Here is a 20,966-nt window from a genome sequence, read left to right as displayed (position 1 = left end):
GCGGGGGCCAAGCGTAGAGCGTAGCTCTCAGGAACATCATGCGCCGAGTTAATGAGTTGGAAACGCGTGCTCATTGCCGGCCGCGAGGAATTTTAATTAATTAAGTGGGTTACGTGAGCGACCACGACCACGACCACGAGGAAACGCAACCGTGCGCGGATTATGTTGATAACATCCACTTCGGGAAACGTTCCTTGCTCTGCTTCGTCGAACTCGCTATTATTACTGGTCGTCTGCGCGCTAGTGCCGGCCAGCGAACACCAGCAACCACGAGCGACCATCGACCATACGATACGTGCATCCTTTTATACATTACGCTAGCTATTTTAGTTTTATATACTTTAATATGAACTAAAATGAGATTATTATATTATATTATTATTATTTAATATGAACTAGCCTTATACATTCTACAATTTTCTTTGATTACATGTGTTTGCCAAGGATTAGTTACAAAATTATTTGCTATAATAATTATCTACTTTTATCATTTATACGAACATGTATGCGTCAGTAGTAAACATATAACCAATAGTGCCACGTGACCAGAAAAGAGTAAAACTTTCTGAGACATACTCCGATGAATATATGACATGTTTAGAGCAAGTTTAAAAATTCTAATTCGATAATGTGGATGTTTTAGAGTATGTATGTAGGTAGGTAGGACTTGAAAGCGACTGTCAAACTTCACGAACTTGGTCGTTTTGTGTTTAGGCATTTGTATGAGATGTATGTAGCAGAAACAACATTGATCAGTATACAAACCCAATCTTGCATTGCAGACGTGGAAACGTGTCCATGGTGTCAGTGAAGCGAGCGCGGAGCACGCGGCCGGCGGGCGGCGGGCGGCGGCGCTAGGCGCGCTCGCCACAGATAGCAAGCAATATTGGAAAGCGATCGAGGACCGGTCCGACACATGTGACGTAACTCAGAAGTTACATCGATTCGATCACGAGATTCCTTCAATTTGTCGAAATTTGAACGTACGGCCACCGTTCTCGTGGCACGTCTCTCGCAGAGGAGCGGCCGTCTCTCCGCGGCCTCCTCGCCCGGGCTCCGGCCCGTTACCTGAACCGCCGGCTCTCCTCGGCTCCGGTAAATATAAACCGACGTCGCTCGACCGGTTCCGCAAGCCGGTCCGAATTCCTCGACGAACGTGGAGCGCGGAGGACATCTTTACCTGACAGTATTAGAAAATAACGATACGACTCTAATGCTGCCCGGTAAGATGCGAACCGCCACTCCGGTCACGATGAAGGAGTCAATATCCGGGCGATGCGAGCGGTGGTGGCGGCGCGTGGCGCGCTCACGGCGAGCGGCGAGCGGCTCACGGCGGCGATGCAGGCGCGGGACACGGGCACGTGCACGGTGGCACGACGCGCGGAGGAGACTGGGCCGCGGGCCGGGCTGGCGGCGGCGGCGGCCGCGGCTGGGAGCGGCGGAGGCGGCGCCGCCTGCCGCACGCCCCATGCCCGCCCCGCGCCGCCACCACGCGTCCGCTCGCCACCACACCACCACACCACCACGCCACCACGCCACCACACCACCACGCGCCACTGACGGCCCACCGCTCCACTACAGACACCTTACCAAAGCTGACCGCAACGCACGCAGCCTCATAACTTTCATACCACCAGGGGTAGAGACGGTGGTAGCGGTTTAGTACATACTGGTCGCGGATTTGATTCCTCACATCGTAGAAATATTTGTATTCATGAATATGACTGTTTATATCGACCGTGTACATATGTTTAAAAAAACCGTATCTATATATTTGTGGCGGTTCATTATGCCAAAGAAGGGATTAAAGTTGTTTGTCTAAATAGGGAAAGAAATATTATTTATGCACCTGCAAAATCTATATATATATAAATAAAATTGGAGTGTCTGTTTGTAATTGTAATATCGAAATAACCGTTTTTTACTACATGCATATGAATATAAATAGGGTACATATCCCAAAATAACATTTTTTACAACTTTTGTCTGTCTATCTGTTTGTTCCGGCTAATCTCTGAAATGGCTGGGCCAATTTTGACAGGACTTTTTTTGGCAGGTAGCTGATGTAATAAGGAGTAACTTAGGCTACTTTTATTTTAGAAAAATTCCACGCAGTCGAAGTCGAGGGAACAGCTAGTATAAAATATAATAAAGACATTTATTCAGCATTACCTACATCGTGTTATATTTATTTATTCATTTGAATTTATAATATTACAATAAGGGTTGACATAACATTATTATAATAACATTGTGGACCTAGATGGGTGCAACAAATTACGATGAAAGACCTAAGTGACCTTAAGGGACATTAATAATATATGAGAAGAGTTCACAATATTTCGCTTCAAACCTTTTTTAAATCCATTTTTAATCGACTTACAGTGATAGTAATCATAGTAATATACATACTCGTATGTACATACTAGCTGTACGCGCGGATTGGACCGCGTGGAATTTAACAAAAAGTTAATTCGAGAATTATTCTAAAATAAAAGTAGCCAAACTCACTCATTACGTCAGTTCCTTGCCGTAATAAGGAGTTAAAAAAAGTTCCGCCAAAATGAGTCCAGCCATTACAGATTGTAAAAATAATTATTTTGGTTTGGTGTCTGAACCGTATTTATATTCATATGCATGTAGTAAAAAACTTTTATTTCAATGTTAAAAAAAGACACTCCAATTTTATTTATATGTATAGATAAAGTGTATTTAAGTGTTCAAATTATATTTTTATTAGTTACTAGATGACACCGCAAACTTTATTTTTATATAAATTAAAATCACTATTAAAAAATAGGGGTTGGTGATAGAAGGGTGAAAATTGAAGGTTCTATGTATTTTTAATTTTCTTTTAATCCGACGATCTGATCAAGGTCTCTGGAAGGCATTGGATGCGAGCAGCGCAGGACTGATCGTCGTGGAGATCTTTGGGGGAAGCCTGTGTCCAACAGTGGACGTCTTCCAAACTGCGATGATGATGATGTATTTTTAATATCACATAATAAAAATATAGAAACAAAAAATTATCGAAAAAAAATTTTTTTTTTGGTAGTTAGGTATATGCAATCAGTACTGGTACTATAAGCAGGTGAGTTGTTGGTAGTAGGCGTGGGAGGATCTCTATCCTTTGACAAGGTTCCCATGTTTCAACTAGCTAGAAATCTTTCATCCAGCTCAAGGATATTTGATCTTTTCAATCTTTTTGCTGGGTTGTTAGCTAGAAGTTTCTGAGCTAATTCGTTTGGGTGAATAGCAAGGCGGGCCTTATATTTGATACTTGATTTCCCAATTTTTTCCCTGACTGTGGCGATGTTGGCAAAGTGGTGAACCTCAGAGTTAGTGATGAACCATGGAGCTTTTAAGATGGAGGAAACTACAGTCGACCTCTACGCGGTTCCCCCTGGACCACCAACCACCAAAAACCATCGTGATAAATTCCCGTTGAATTTGTCACGTTGGACTAACTGACCTGACCTCATTTTCATCTTATCATCCTCCACTGGTGCCCCGCCAGCGTAAACCGTTAGCGCAGGATGGTGCACAATTCCATTAACATCCTCTAAAAAAATATTACAAAAGCAATTTCCACAGACAAAATTAGTAATTTACTCACAGGAGAGTTCCAAGTTTTTCATATTCAGTGCAGAATGAAAATGGACTCCTTTAAAAAAATACAACTCGAAATAAAAAAATATAGCTCTTAAAATATATCAAAATAGAGTAAATTAAAAAAACAATTATACTACGTGACTCGCAATACACTAAAGAACGGTTAAAATTAAGAATTACTCTTTTTAAAGTCATTTTAAAGTATTCTGTAACTGTACTGTGGTAGATTTAAAATATTAATTGTAATAAATTTACGCGGTGATTTTGTAAATCATCGTAAACGTTTTAAACACTAAACTTTAAATATTAATTAAATAAATTAAAAGAAACATCACTACTACAAATTAAAATATTTTGACAATCATCGCTAGATGACTCAAAATTTTGCGCAATGTTGATTACTATCCCACCGTATTTTTTCCAGAACCTTCTAAACTTCAAATTTTATAGAAATTATAGAATTGTAAACTGCTTTAATGTCTTTATACAACTCTTTCAATTTTGAATAACGCAATATTGTTTTATTTATTTATGTTGTACTTCAAAGGGTTTACGATCCTTAATTTGGGCTTACCATTTCAAACATCCGGTTTATTCTAGGCCGGCCACCTTAATTCCTAAAAAATGCCCTCATCCCCTCAGATTTTATTTCACATCCCTTATCCCTCCATACATTTTTCCACAAAACTTCTCCATTGAGACCATTAAAAAGTTATAACATAGACGCTTTATTACTCATTCCTAATATCCCAAAATAATGTAATGAACCAATTAAGCCAATTAATAGCATATAAAGAGTAAAAAGGTTCACAGACCATACGAAATAAAAAAAATAGAACTTTTTTTGTAATATAGAAAACTAAGTAGGTACCATAGAGTTAAAGATGGGTAGTATTATGTAATATTATATTATCTGTGGTAGTATATAAACGTGAAATAGTAACCTCAATACGGATAATATTGTACCAAGTATGAACGACCACGAACAACGACCAAGCGGTTCTCCCTCGAAACCATCGTGATTATTTCCCGATAATTTCGTTATCATTTTCTATTGATGCCTCGTCGGCTTAGTGTTACCGTCATACCGTTAGTGCAGGTGCAGGTACACCATTCCATTTTCATTCCCATTATACCTTGGGCAAATCCGTTACGATATTTTTGGGCAATGTTTTAGCGTCTCAGGGAGAGACAAAAGGGCTCAGCCCATACAGCCCTTGTCTTTGGTAGTATTCTCATATGTATATTTTCTTCATATTATTGTTTTTACAATTCATATCTCTTCAAACATTGACATTAAGTACTCAAATATACATTTGTAAGTTTCTAGGTTCTTCAATAAATTCTGGATGGATCGCGGGACCCATTGACAATATGTCAAAATAGCTTAAAATATACTATCACTGTCAAATTAGACGTAGCGTACAGTTTCCTTCGCCTTTCGTCTTAAGTATAAACATTAAAAATATGACATTGACGTTTCATGAAATTGACGTTGACTTAGAGAAAAAAAAAGAAATTGACGTTGACTGCCTGACTGAAGTGACTGATGGATGACTGAGTAAGTCTGAAGCGTCTGTATGATTGGTTTGTGTGTCGACCTGTCGATGTTTGTCTAGTGAAAATTTGTAAAAGTATTATGTATTATAATATTAGTAAAAAATAATAATTAAGGCACCTTACAATTAGTAATATATAAGTAAAATAAATGTGAGATGGCTCAACGATTCCCAGCCGGTGGCCCAAACGCTGCACCTCCTCCTGGTGCTATGCAGCAACAACAACGCTACGCCGGCCCAGCACAGCCCCAAGGATCTCCCATGCAACAGAGACCTTACCCAGGACCTAATTTCCCGGTAAGTGTAAATCAAGACATGTAGCGACTGTCTCGTTTCATTGTAATAAGTTTGTTATTTTATGGACTCGTGTACGTAAATATCGACAACACACAACCTTTTAAATTAGTAAAAGTACCAATTATTAGTTTTAAACTATATGCACTCCAGGCCAAGCTTTGTACATCAGGAATATCCACTAATTTAAACATTTTCTTTTGTGTGTCATGTATGTACTTGCAAAAACATGTTTTTACTGTATATACATGTTTGGACCTCATAGCACTAATGCAACTTATTGTAAATTTAGTAATGACATATTGTAATTTAAATAATATAAATTAAATATTGTATTGGGTGAAAATTGGTACAGTTTATGTTGTAAATAATATAAATGACATAGTGGAGTAACTTGAAACAGTCATGCTCGCTATACAGTTCAAATTTGTGGCGGCGTGGTGGGCCGATGTGCTCCCTCTAATATGGTTAAGTGCAATGATGGCTGGCTCATCCGTCATACTCATGAATGGGTGCTGCTTGTTCAGGTTTTGAACACTGATTAGATTTTTTGTTTTTTGCAATAGCTTTTGCATATGCTGATGGTCACTCTATTCTCCCAAATTTGAATTTAAATGAATCTGTATTATTGTAAACATGTATAACATTCCTTAAAAAAATATGAGCTGAGTTTCTTGTTAGTTTTTCTCATCTCAAAATCATTCCGAACTGATGGTAGATTTGACATATCATAAGAGTCTGTAATAGACTGATAATACATGAATAAAGATATTTTGGATTTCATAGTGCAAGTTGTCAAGTTTAGTTTAGGGCTCAATAATACTGTATGTATTCACAGTATTAATATATGTTTGTAGATAGCTACCACAGGTTATGTAGGTACAGGTCTGTTATCAAATAAAATAAATGAAAAGGTTACTTTATTTAAATAGACCTATATTATAGATTGTTTTGTCTGAAAATAATTTATTATGATATTTAAGCACTTTTCTTTTCAAAGTTCACTTTTACACATTTGTTGTACTTTTTTTTTAATCTGACACTTCTAAAGCAGTTACGTCAATTTTTTTACATCATAATTAAAATTTTTCCTTAATGTCTGTTTAATTAAAACATAGTGTCTTTGGCTATGTTTTGATGGAACGGTGAGATTAGAGAGTGAAATTATGGGGTATGAGGCATCAGATCTGTATTTAAAAGCGTATTTAAACATGTACAACATTTATTTGAAAAGAATATGAGCTGAATTTCTGGTCAGTTCTTCTTATCATGATATAACATATCATAAGAGTCCGTAATAGACTTACAGGAATAAAGATACTTCGAATTTGAATTCGAACTACTGGCGAAGATTACTAATCGGCATAGGATAATTTAATATGACAAGTGATATGTAAAATGATTAATGTATTGTAATGTTTTATAATTTCCGATGTAGCCCCGCAGCGGGTTCGCCCCGGCGGCGGCGGGCGGGGCGGCGCGCGCGGCGGGGCCCGGCCCGGGCGCGGGGCCGGCGGGGGCGGCGGGGGCGATGGGGGCGGCGGGGGCGGGGGCGGTGGGGGCGGCGGCGGGGGCGGCGGGGGGCGCGGCCCCGCCGCGGGGGGGCGCCCCGCCGTCGGCCGGCAAGCGCCCGGACGCGCGCAGCCCCATGCCGCCGCAGCACAAGCCCGCGCTCTACAACCCGTCAGTATCGCAACACGCCACCTTCACCTTTTTATCCCTTTTCTCTTACCGTCTGCTATCAGCCTTAAGCTATAATCAAATGTATTGCATTTTTTTTTTTTGTGATATGTCGTTTTTATTTGTGATGTGAATTCATTTTATTTTATATAAGTACTTATATTTTGGCCAGACGTTCCCTCTTCAAGCGGAATACGTAATCCCTGGTATCTAGGAGCTTTAGGACTAATTTGTTCGCATGGTATTCGAGTCCACGCCTGTAAATTTCACACAATCGACTGATTTCATCCTTAATAGTTGGTATCTCGCGATACTTGTGCACTTCATTACTCCTTGTAAACCATAGTGCATTTGTGATAATTTTTAAAGCATTATTTTGGAATCTCTGTAGAATTTCAATACTCAATTGGGAAGCAAAGCCCCATAATTCAACTCTGTAACTCCATACTAATTTGATGATGTATTTGTATATAATTATTTTGTTTTCAAAACTTAAACAGAATCTCTACCTATTAACCAGTTCATTTGAGACAACTTATTATTAATTTGGTCTCTTTGCCTTAATGTGATTCCTCCGAGTTAGCTTTACCTAACATCATTTTTTAGCCCACAATCTCAAATATAAATCATCACTCGTTAATATGTATATCTGTATCGATCACTCTGTCCAAATTCCCCTTCAAAAACATACTTTATATGACTACTGTGTCAAATTCCTACTATTTTTTAATATATATTTTCAATTAGTATAAATTAAACTCAATTCACAAGTAATAGAACTGCATACAACAGAGCTATAATCCCCATTCCAAATCTTATCTATCTCGCAGAATTTCTCTAGCAATTCTCTCTAGCTTGAACCGGATAGGTTCTCTTATTTTTTAATTTAAAAGAAAACATTGTATTAACAAGTTTTTTAGATGACAATTAATTAAACAATGTTATAAATACATTCATTTATTATTCCAAACTATATTACTATAGCTCATACCTTCAGATAAGTCATATGCTTTACTACTACCGTGTTACTATAAAAAATGATTGTATATTAAGTATAAGTTCATCTGATTCCATTTCTATTAATTTTTTTATACAATTATATTTTTATGTACTCATATCAATCCACTTTTAGTCTCAATTTTTTAATTATATTCTAGCTAATATATTTGTGTATTGTGTATCGGATGGTGCGTGCAGTGAGGCGTACGGTGCGGGCGGTGCGGGGGGCGGAGGCCCGGCCTCCAAGCGGAAGAAGCGTCTGGCCGACAAGATCCTGCCGCAGAAGGTGCGCGACCTGGTGCCCGAGTCGCAGGCCTACATGGACCTGCTGGCCTTCGAGCGCAAGCTGGACGCCACCATCATGCGCAAGCGACTCGACATACAGGAGGCGCTCAAGCGGCCCATGAAGCAGAAGCGGAAGCTGCGCATATTCATCAGCAACACCTTCTATCCAGGTAGCACCCCCCACACCCCCCACACCCTCACCCGGCCGTCCATGTAGCCCCGCTCTCTCTCTCTGATTGTTACTTGTTCAGAGTGTCCGTTCTTCTTGACTGAATCATTCCAAGTGTAGTGACAAAGGAAATACATGACTGCCACTACTCATTGTTATTTTCTATAAATATTTATGTATACATATAAATAAAATTAGAGTGTCTGTTTGTAATATTGAAATAATCGTTTTTTTGCTACAAGCATATGAATATAAATACGGTACATACACCAAAATAACATTTTTTACAATTTGTCTGTCTGTCCGTTTGTTCCGGCAAATCTCTGAAATGACTGGACCCATTTTGCCGGGACCTTTATTAGCAGGTAGCTAACGTAACAAGGAGTAACTTAGGCTACTTTTATTTTAGAAAAATAAAGTCAAATTCCACACAGACGAAGTCGCTTGTATCGTAAAAACGGTTATTTCAATATTACAAACAGACACTCCAATTTTATTTATATATAAAGATATCTTTCATACATGTTTTTTTTTTTTTTAGGACAAGGGGAGAATGCCGTAGCGTCATGGGAGTTGCGTGTTGAGGGTCGGCTGCTTGATGATTCTAAAAACGATCCTAATAAGGTATATGATTGTATACAAAAATTACATAGTATATAAGTTGGAAAATTTCGAAATAATAAAAATAATTCTTACTGTAATAAACTTAATATAAGCACTATTGTATGGTATATATTATATTTATTTTGATTTTACCGATGGAAAACAAACTCTTCATGAGAAGAAAGAACAAGAAAATTGTGTTTCTCTTTGAATAAATAGAAATAATTTAGATTGTTCTACTTTCAAAATATCTGATTTCTACGAAGATTATCACTCAAATAAATAAATATTAATGTACATTTTGTTTATGTATAAGAAAACTTAATTTTTAATGTAAATAATCTGTATATAGAGTTTATTTACCACAGCAATTACAAAATTTGCTAGTTATCATTTCATTTCACCTCAAGTGAGTTTGTATATTGTATAAAAAGATATGTAATTTTAATATTATTTAGATTGTCGTCGTCTAATGTTGCAGGTGAAGCGCAAATTTTCATCGTTCTTCAAGTCCCTGGTGATAGAGTTGGATAAAGAGTTGTACGGACCCGACAACCACCTGGTGGAGTGGCACCGCACGCTCACCACGCAGGAGACCGACGGCTTTCAGGTATAACTTTAGTATAGTAGTGACGCTGCGAGCCGCGAGCGCGTAGAGGAGGAGGAGAAGTAACCGTGCGGCGGTCGCAGGTGAAGCGGCCCGGGTACAAGAACGTGCGGTGCACGATCCTGCTGCTGCTGGACTACCAGCCGCTGCAGTTCAAGCTGGACCAGCGGCTGGCGCGGCTGCTGGGCGTGCACACGCAGACGCGGCCCGTGATCGTGAACGCGCTGTGGCAGTACGTGAAGACGCACCGCCTGCAGGACCCGCACGAGCGCGAGCACGTGGCCTGCGACAAGTACCTCGAGCAGATCTTCGGCGCGCCGCGCCTCAAGCTGGCCGAGGTGCCGGGCCGCCTGGCGCCGCTGCTGCACGCGCCCGACCCCATCGTCATCAACCACGTGATCGCCGTCGAGCCGCCCCACGACGCCAAGCAGACCGCCTGCTACGACATCGACGTCGAGGTCGACGACACGCTCAAGACGCAGATGAACAACTTCCTGCTCAGCACCGCCAACCAGCAGGAGATCCAGGGGCTCGACTCCAAGATACACGAGACGGTACGTGCACCTCGGGTGATCTAATTAGAATAGAATAGAATAGAAAATCATTTATTCAAATAAACTTACATTGAAGCTCTTTTGAATAGTCATTACATTTTTTTTAATCTACCGCTCGTTCGGAAAGCTGTCTCATCACAAGAAGAACGAGCAAGAAACTTGCGTGTTGCTCTTTTAAATAATTTTATTGTTACTTTACATTTTTAAGTTTAAGTGTGTGAATACAAACCACCAATTAGCACTAATTCAATTAAATACTCAAAAAGAAAAAATATTGAATACATAACCAATTAATAAGAGGAAATCAGTCATGGTGATTAGAGCAGACCAGTCCCTACAAGCGGCACCCGTTCACGAGTATGACGGATGAGCCAGCCATCACTGCACTCGACCATATTTTAGGGAGCCCAATGACCCGGCCCACCACGCCGCCACAAGTCTGGACATTTTAGTGAGCATGACTACTCAAAACACTAGACCACGTCAAAGCTACTCACAATTGCCATCTGATAGTTATAGTATTCACATTTTACATAAGAATGCATGCGGCAATTAATACAAAAACCGCTACTCTTTCATATTTCTAAAATCAATCAATTAAATCAAGAAAGCAATGAGAAAATAAAATTATAACGTTGTATGCTAATAAACTAATTATTTACTTGATATGTTGTCATCTATGAATTCGTCTATCCTGTAATAGGCTTTCTTACATAAAAATTGTTTAATATAAGATTTGAATTGCCTCTCTGTCAGATTTAAAGCAAATTCTGGCAGTTTATTATAAAATCTTATGCAATTACCATAGAATGAATTACTGATTTTGTGCAGACGGCATTAAGGTAAAATAAGCTTATTTATATTGCGTAAGTTTCTACTTGTACAGTCTTTGAGTTTTTTAAAACTCTCTAAGTTCTTCCGTGTATACATAATATTTTCATAAATGTATTGTGAAGTAACTGTTTATATTTGAAAAAAAAATTATTCACTATGTCTAGCATCAGCTCGCTTTGAAACTAGATGGAACTGTATTCCATCTATTGTGGAAAACTTTAAAAATACCCGCAAAGTATATTGTAGCATAGAGGTTTAAATACATGAAATTCAATGTTTCCGACGCCTTGGAAGGGTAATAATTCCATAGTATTTGACTCTAGAATTACATATATCATACATAAAAAAGATGTTTATCCAAAAAAACAAGATGGCTAAGCATGTTTTTTTTATACTCTTGTATATTTCATACTTCAGATTCAGTCGAAGATATTCCACAAAACTAATAAAAAGCAGTCGTATATTTTGTCTTACAATAAAACTTATTTAAAATTTAATACCTGTAATTACCATTGCGCTTATATTTGAACGAAAATCTAATTTGTTGTCTACTCCCATAACAAATCATACAACTTTGAGACTTCTTTTAGCCAAACACCATTAATATAGAAATCATATATTGCTTCCTTTATCCCGAAATTTGATTTGTGCACATTTGGATACATTTAGAACGTATTATTGCGAACACACAAATCAGAGATAGCCTTAATATCGTTTTGAAGTTATCGGATATCGTCCACCGATATGATGACTCTATAGATTTTAATAACGTCAGCTTAAAGTTTATATTATAACATAATGCATTCACGAAGTCATACAACATACTATACAATAAAAAGATCTAAGGTTCCAGATGGGAACCTTGCGGAACGCCTGTAAGGACCACTTTAGATTTGGACTTAAGTCCATAATGAGTTGAGAACTATTTCTTAGGTAGGATTCACAATATCTTAACGAATAGTCAGAGATATCGGCGTGTTCTAATTTATTAATAAGTATATTCTGCATGACGACATCAAAAGCTTTGCTAAAGTCATCACATTATCCTCATGACTCTTTTCAAGAGCTAGTAATAAAAATATCGTTTGTGTTTTTTAGTAAATTGCTTGTTATATATTTATTATAAACCTTATTGTGTTGATGTAGTCCTATGTTGTGTTTGAGATTAAAGATATTATTTTCTGGATGGGGGTTTTTCGATTTTACATTGAAGCAATTAATGGGTAAACTAAATTGGGGATTTTTTGTCTTGTCAACGACTTATTGTATTTAAAATTATGCCATAGAATATATCTACATTGACGATTGGTTCCATATGTGTTAATCAACATTTGCTTAATGTTTGCTCCTACCAATTCCAGGTGGACACAATAAACCAACTGAAGACCAACCGCGAATTTTTCTTAAGCTTCAGTAAGGACCCACAACAGTTCATTCAGAAGTGGCTTGTCAGCCAGTCGCGAGATCTCAAGGTACGTTTATATTTAATTTATCATTACAAACTACCACTCCACTACCATAGAAAATCGTTTAAACAAAACAACTTAATAGCGTCTCCTAAATTCGTATTGCCTCATCTATGCCCGCCATGAACATCTTAATAATCTATTAAAATAAAACGAACATTTAACTTGATAGTGTATAAGCTATAGGCTATAGGTTTTGATATATCTAAGGTTATTAAGATAGTATATAAACTAACACTTCACAAATTTTTGAGTGAGAGGAAATCACTGAATATTTTTACATATTCGTCCTATCAGCTGAAGTACAAGGTGTCCCATGTCCCATAAATCAAGTCCTTTGAACAGAACAAATAATAAGAATAAAACTATATCTTCTTTGCACTATCTTACTTTATAGGGAGTCGGCTCTCCTAATTTTGCGGCGTAGTACTGTCTGTCTTGGGTTGTTGGGTCGGGCAATTTTTACCTCGCAATGAGATTTTTCATGCTGGTCTACTAGGCAGCTGGAGGACGTCCTTTACCTCTCTCACGTTCCGTTACTTATAAAGCTTTCTTAACCAAAAAATAAAACTATATAATTTGTTTTTTTTTATTTCGTGGTAATCTACATAAAAGGGGAATTATTTTTTGAAAACTCACTCCATCCAAATGTGCTCCGTTTCGTTCTTGAATTGACCAAAATTTTCGATCCAAGTAAACTCTAATGCTTGATATTTTTCGTCGGATAAGTTAATCAATTGACCGCACGTTTGTTACGTAGACCTTAGCCTTAAAGTAACTCCATATAAAAGTCTATTGGACTGAAATCCAGATTTCGTGGTGACCAGGGGACGTCTTCTCTTCGAATCATTTGTTAGGGAATGGTTGACGGATGACGGACATACCGGTGTTAGAGGCATGGGCAGTTGCGCCATCCTGTTAAAACCAAGTGCGGGTATTGAAGTCTGCAAAATTCTGCAACTCTGGTGTAAAAAACTAGGGGCCTAATTATGCCATGCGCTAATATAGCCGTGACCCACATTGTGACTTTAGGGCTATGTAACGCCCTTTAATGGATACATTGTGGGATTCCGCTATTCCAGTAGCTACAATTTTGCTTTTTGTAACATTCGTTTAATTTCGTAAATAAGTAGTAAATTAATAGTAACGTCAGTATCTTTTAATTTCTCTACTAACTGAAATTTGTATAGGTGATGGGTGAAATCTTTCTTTAAAATCCCCTGTGACGTTGATTTGGGTATGTTTGCTCTGAAACGCTTACGAATAGACTGCGTAGGATTTTTAAAAACACACTCGTTCGTCGATGTTTTCTTCCATACGATTCGTAATATCCTTGGTTGGCCTGGTCCTTGTTTATTCAACATAGAACGATGGACAGAGGCAATTGAGAGTAAAGAGGAGGCCCTATCCTTTAGTCTGTATATTGCGAAAGCATTTGATCGGGTTTGGCATAATGCTCTTCTTTCAAAATTACCATCCTTTGGGTTGCCTGCGAAGTTACGCAGATGAGTCGCCAGCTTTCTCGCTGATCGGAGCATAAAGATCGTTGTCAATCGTACTTGCTCTGAACCATTTTCTGTGAATGCTGGTGTTCCACAAGGCTGTGTGCTATCTCCGACTCTGGTCCTTCTGCATATCAATGACATGTTGGCAATCAACAACATTAATTGCTATGAGGATGATAGTACCGGAGATACCTTGTATATTGGCCATGCTAATATATCGCATGCAAAAGTTATAGAGTACCGGAATAAACGTGTGTCTGAAATCAAGATTTCACTCCGTCAAGTTTTGTTTTGGGGTCAGCAAAATTGTGTCCAATTCAACCCTAAGATGACACAAGTATGCGCGTTTACCGCTAAAAAGACTCCATCTATCGTGTCTTCTCAGTTTTAAGATACTCTCCTTGATATTAAGCCAAATCTCGAGGTTCTTGGCGTTGATATATCCAATTTGAATCGGGAAGAAATTACAGTTTTTTTTTACGAAAGTGTTGATGTATTTGCGAAGGCTTCGGTCCTCAACTTGCTCTCGGAACCGAAGCTGATGACTAGGCATCATAAAACTCAACTATCTTAATCACCTTAGAATTTTTGGACCGGGAGGAAATCGGTAACGTCACGTAACTAGTCGCGGGTTCCCTCACTTGCTCGGACGACGTCGCGGGCGGCCGGTGGTTCTCGAATTTCCATTTGAGTAGTCACGGGTACGAATCGAATCCGCCGACGTCCGGGACGGGTGCCGGTGCGTGTATTGACGTGTGGTGCGTGTGTCGCAGACGATGGGGGGCGGCGCCACTGCCGCGGGAGCCCCCGAGGAGGAGCGTCGCGCCGCGCTGTACTCGCAGGGCTGGGCGGCCGAGGGCGTGTCGCGCTACCTGCACGCGCGCCTCGCCGCGCGCCGCCGCGACCTCGACCTCGCGCTCTCCGCGCACCACCTCGCGCGCCTCTAGAGCCCCACCCCGCCCCACCCGCCCCGCCCCGCCCCGCCCCGCCCCTCGCAGGGCTGGGCGGCCGAGGGCGTGTCGCGCTACCTGCACGCGCGCCTCGCCGCGCGCCGCCGCGACCTCGACCTCGCGCTCTCCGCGCACCACCTCGCGCGCCTCTAGAGCCCCACCCCGCCCCACCCGCCCCGCCCCGCCCCTCGCAGGGCTGGGCGGCCGAGGGCGTGTCGCGCTACCTGCACGCGCGCCTCGCCGCGCGCCGCCGCGACCTCGACCTCGCGCTCTCCGCGCACCACCTCGCGCGCCTCTAGAGCCCCACCCCGCCCCACCCGCCCCGCCCCGCCCCTCGCAGGGCTGGGCGGCCGAGGGCGTGTCGCGCTACCTGCACGCGCGCCTCGCCGCGCGCCGCCGCGACCTCGACCTCGCGCTCTCCGCGCACCACCTCGCGCGCCTCTAGAGCCCCACCCCGCCCCACCCGCCCCGCCCCGCCCCATCTCCCATCTACCTTCACAACCCTCTTTCCAATCCCCTCCCTCTTTTTTCCTGTCCCCTCCCGCCCATATTTGTATACTTACTAAAACTATTATTGTATTTTATATAATAAGATAATAAAATGATATTTGTAACTTTTGATTTTTTACTACATATTAACCCTTACCAAAAACGATTACCTCATACAGAAGTTGTTATTTCGTTTGTACTGTCTAAAAATTTAAATTGCAATCGACAATAATAACTCGTCGGGAAGCACCGTATGCACCCCGCACGCGGTGCTTCTCGCCGTCGGCGACTGCTTCCGGCCCCGGGGCCACCTGACCCCGCACGCGGTGCTCGGCGACTGCTTCCGGCCCCGGGGCCACCTGACCCCGCACGCGGTGCTCGGCGACTGCTTCCGGCCCCGGGACCACCTGACCCCGCACGCGGTGCTCGGCGACTGCTTCCGGCCCCGGGACCACCTGACCCCGCACGCGGTGCTCGGCGACTGCTTCCGGCCCCGGGGCCACCTGACCCCGCACGCGGTGCTCGGCGACTGCTTCCGGCCCCGGGACCACCTGACCCCGCACGCGGTGCTCGGCGACTGCTTCCGGCCCCGGGGCCACCTGACCCCGCACGCGGTGCTCGGCGACTGCTTCCGGCCCCGGGACCACCTGACCCCGCACGCGGTGCTCGGCGACTGCTTCCGGCCCCGGGGCCACCTGACCCCGCACGCGGTGCTCGGCGACTGCTTCCGGCCCCGGGACCACCTGACCCCGCACGCGGTGCTCGGCGACTGCTTCCGGCCCCGGGGCCACCTGACCCCGCACGCGGTGCTCGGCGACTGCTTCCGGCCCCGGGACCACCTGACCCCGCACGCGGTGCTCGGCGACTGCTTCCGGCCCCGGGGCCACCTGACCCCGCACGCGGTGCTCGGCGACTGCTTCCGGCCCCGGGGCCACCTGACCCCGCACGCGGTGCTCGGCGACTGCTTCCGGCCCCGGGGCCACCTGACCCCGCACGCGGTGCTCGGCGACTGCTTCCGGCCCCGGGGCCACCTGACCCCGCACGCGGTGCTCGGCGACTGCTTCCGGCCCCGGGGCCACCTGACCCCGCACGCGGTGCTCGGCGACTGCTTCCGGCCCCGGGGCCACCTGACCCCGCACGCGGTGCTCGGCGACTGCTTCCGGCCCCGGGGCCACCTGACCCCGCACGCGGTGCTCGGCGACTGCTTCCGGCCCCGGGGCCACCTGACCCCGCACGCGGTGCTCGGCGACTGCTTCCGGCCCCGGGGCCACCTGACCCCGCACGCGGTGCTCGGCGACTGCTTCCGGCCCCGGGGCCACCTGACCCCGCACGCGGTGCTCGGCGACTGCTTCCGGCCCCGGGGCCACCTGACCCCGCACGCGGTGCTCGGCGACTGCTTCCGGCCCCGGGGCCACCTGACCCCGGCCGTCATAAACGAGCCGTCTACCTACGCTGCCGCGGCATAGACACTGTTCAAGTGCTACGTAAGCACTACTGGGATCTTTACTTCGCTTATTTTGAATGACACGGGGGGGGTAGGGGAGTCTAAATGACGATTACGTCATCGATAGTTATTTACTCGTTTACACGAAAGGCAACCCTCACATTGTCTGGGCTAAAATAATAATACATTAATTGAAAAATGTTTACGTAAGCATGGGAAGGGGCTAAAAGCTCTACTTTTGCTGACAAGGAGAATGGGGGAGGGGAGGGGGTATATTGTAATAATCTGCTTACGTAATACTTGAACGGCCTCATTTTGCCATAGTGGGGATGGTAACCACAAAGGTAATGTTATTATTTTTCTATTTGTATATGTTAGTCCTTAAAGTATAATACCACAGATAATATAATATATAATACATTTGTTGTACATATTTTGTATATTTGCTAGTCTGTAACGATTATCTATATATCTACACATATAAGTAAAATTGGACTACCTGTTTGTGATATTGAAATAGCCGATTTATTACATGCATATGAATATAAATACGGTACATACACCAAAATAAAACTTTTTACCTGCCAAAAAAAGTCCCGTCAAAATGGGTTCAGACAGTTCAGAGATAGCCGGAACCAACAGACAGACAGACAAAATATTTAAAAAAAAATTATTTAGGTGTATGTACGGTATTTATATTTATATGCATGTAGTAAAAAACAGTTATTTCAATATTACAAACAGACACTTCAATTTTATTTATATGTATGGATGATGTATTAGTACTGGTAGACCTACGCACGCGACTGCTACATAAAGGTAAGTATTATGTGGTGTTATTAAAAATTTCATATAAAATAACTCGCTCGTGGCGCCTCTCGTACGTTGTCAATCCTGCAGACAAATGTTATGACTCCTTGCCCTGTAATTTAACTGCCATATCTCATCCGATCATCCTTCAAAGGGGAACACAGAGAACACACACAAGTTTTTTAAGAAGGGTATGTTAAGGTTTCTTAAGTGTCAGCATAGCGGATGAAAACAAAAAAACGCGTGGTTCAGGCGTCCATAGGCTACGGTAACCATTTACCACGAGATGGGCCATATGCCTGTATGCCACCATAGTTGTATAAAAAAAAAACAGATTACCGCTGTCCGGCCGTCCTAAATTAAAAGTAATCCTAACCTAATCCTACGCGACCTCGTTATAACATGCAGTATATACAGTCTTTGATATAATCTATATTTAAGATATAGTCATATAGTGTAAATATAGTCTATTAGGCGGGGGTGGGGATTGTTAGTAATGTGGACTCATGACTGTTAGAATTCACATCATTATTGTAGAGAAAATCCGATATTTTAAAAATATAGTAAAAAAGGTAGTTTGTTTTTAGTACTAATGAAGTACCCAATGTAATGATTATTGCGAATATTGTAAATAGCGCCATCTAGTATTTATAGACCAACCTACTACACTGACTTTGGTCTATAAATACGGAGGTCGGTAGTTGAATAATCCTCTTTCGTTGCGTGAGCCGCGGCATTCAGTCGACGAGCGCAGAGCGTGCCAGTTTTGTTTTGGATATTAAAGTGAATTATATTGGCAATGGGTTTATCCCGGTCTTAGTTGGGCCTGGGGGGAAGCTGCAAATAGTGAAGGTGAGTGTTAATGCATTCTAAAAGGGCCTTTTAAACCTACACCCGTGTCACAAGTCACGGGCGCTACTTGGGGTTTCCCTTGCGGTAGCCGGCTTCAAAGCCTCAGTCGTCCGTCATAATTAGTGCTCCTTACATGACCCATTACTAGCAATGTACCATATTAGGTGGACCTCGCGGTTCCCCCTGGAAACCATCGTGACAAATTCTTGGTGAATTTGTCAAGATAGGCTAACCTGATCTCATGTTCATCTTATCATTCTCCACTGGTGCCCGCATAAACCGCCAGCATAAACCGATAGCGCAGACGGGTGCACCATTCCATTATCATCTATAAAAAAATATATAGTCTATGAAGTTTGTAACGTAAGTACTCTGTGCAGCTGATAGAGTCTGTATTGTAAAATGGCGGGAACGGCCATATTAAATTTGAAACGCAAATTAGCTTTTTAATATATACATATCAATTGCAGGCATAGGCTCTTTTTGTTATTGTATTTTTTTTTCTTTCTTTTTGTTTGTAAGTTAAGTTTATTTGTTTTGGTAAATTTAAATATATTGTAAATTTTATTAGACAAATGGGAAGTGGGTAACGTCATAGCATTTATTTTTTGGAATTATGTAAACTCGGTGGAGGGCGTCGATGTTCGAAACCCAGTTTTCTATTTCCGTGAATGTTGTCGTTTCTTCAGTGAATTGGTACATCTGTTTTCTTAAAATAAATAAATAAATAAAAAAATTTACATACAGTACAAACATTATAAAATCAGTTAACCTGTACCTACACAGACTTTAAGAATAATCTGTGAACAATTCACTATTATCGCGTGGCAACACTGTTGCCTAGTTACGACAGAACAATAATATATCGGGCCTGTCGATTCGAGATTGAATCACTTTCTTGTACATACATAGACCATTGAAAATACTTCTACATCTATACATATAAATAAAATTGGTGTGTTTGTAATATTGAAATAATCGGTCTTTACTACATGCATATGAATGTAAATACGGCACATACACCAAAATAGTTTTTTTACAATTTTTGTCCGTCTGTCTGTCGGACCGATTTTTACGAGACTTTTTTTGGCAGGTAGCTGATGTCATAAGGAGTCATTTAGGCTACTTTTATTTTAGAAAAATAAAATTATTTTCCACGCGGGCAAAGTCGCGGTAACAGCTAGTTATAAATATGTACATAGCCACAATCTGGACTCATCACTTCATCTCCTCCTTGCCTGCCGCTACAAAGAACATAATAAATATAAATAATAGTAACTCCGACATAGTCGCTAAAAATCTGTCAGTAGGTAAGTGAAATGAAATGAAATGATATTTATTCAGTAGATGTTAAAAAAACTAAACACACATTAAACAAACAAAAAAAACTCAATCATTGCAACAAATTCCAAAAAATAAGTACCTACCTACATTTGTTATAAAATTACAAATTACTTGTGTGCACGTGTGCGTGCATGCGTATGTTTGTCGAAGCATCTACCGAATAAGTCCGTGCTCAGCATGATGCTGCAGCGGCTGGAGCGCTGCAACGCTGTTTTTCAGCACAAGACCTGGGGCGGTGTATTGCTGTGTAAGTGTTAAGTTTGTCATCGAAGTAGTTAATCCTTTTATGATGAGTATTAGCTACCTATTAAGCAACGTTCGATAAAATTTATATTCGTCCGTTTATGTTAGATAAACGCTCATTATCACGACTTAGCACGGGTTCTCGTGTGGGATTAACTTCATTTAATATTATTTTTGGCTATCATTGTTTATAATGGCACGTACCTGGTGTTGATAATAAATTTTACGATATTCGTAACATTACACCGATGTTCCGTAATAATACATAATACGTTATTAGTAACATTATTTGGTAGTTAATATTTCCGTAAAAGTATTTGGAGGTATTAACCCAATTTAGCTAACTATGTACTCGCCCCGGCTTCGCACGGGTGAAATGTTCACATGACGTACTCAAAAATGGGTTTGTAAGTTTCTTGGTTCTTCAATAGATTCTGGATCTCCCTTTTATCATATATATTGATCAATTTATCAATAAATATTAATCGCGGGAGTGCGAAATGTTGACAGACAAAAAACAAGTGCTCTAATGATTGATCTTCGTCGCCACAACAGAAGTCACATGTAGGAAACGAAACCATTTTCATCCTATGCCAATGCTTTTTATATCTTCCATGTCCAATTCTGAGACGACATAAAATTGAATAGAATTTTCTTTCCACATATT

The 20,966-nt window shown here is 41.7% G+C and overlaps 2 protein-coding genes across 2 annotated transcripts; one reads left to right on the top strand and one right to left on the bottom strand.

The window, feature by feature from the left end:
* The first annotated feature begins 5,303 nt into the window (after positions 1 to 5,303).
* LOC131840988 (brahma-associated protein of 60 kDa) lies at positions 5,304 to 15,114 on the top strand. Its single transcript, XM_059189207.1, has 8 exons — positions 5,304 to 5,468; positions 6,904 to 7,148; positions 8,343 to 8,599; positions 9,140 to 9,222; positions 9,683 to 9,811; positions 9,892 to 10,362; positions 12,558 to 12,668; positions 14,941 to 15,114. The coding sequence occupies exons 1-8, from the start codon at positions 5,328 to 5,330 to the stop codon at positions 15,112 to 15,114; spliced, it is 1,611 nt and encodes a 536-aa protein (XP_059045190.1). The 5' UTR covers positions 5,304 to 5,327.
* Positions 15,115 to 15,266: 152 nt separating this feature from the next.
* Positions 15,267 to 15,599, bottom strand: LOC131841010 (uncharacterized). The gene has a single exon (XM_059189240.1). The coding sequence runs from the start codon at positions 15,597 to 15,599 to the stop codon at positions 15,267 to 15,269; it is 333 nt and encodes a 110-aa protein (XP_059045223.1).
* Between the last annotated feature and the right edge of the window lie 5,367 nt (positions 15,600 to 20,966).

Source organism: Achroia grisella, unplaced genomic scaffold (assembly GCF_030625045.1).
Source record: "Achroia grisella isolate CSIRO2021 unplaced genomic scaffold, CSIRO_AGI_Agris_v1 utg157, whole genome shotgun sequence".
Taxonomy (NCBI): Eukaryota; Metazoa; Arthropoda; class Insecta; order Lepidoptera; family Pyralidae; genus Achroia; species Achroia grisella.
This window is presented reverse-complemented; position numbering and strand designations above follow the sequence as displayed.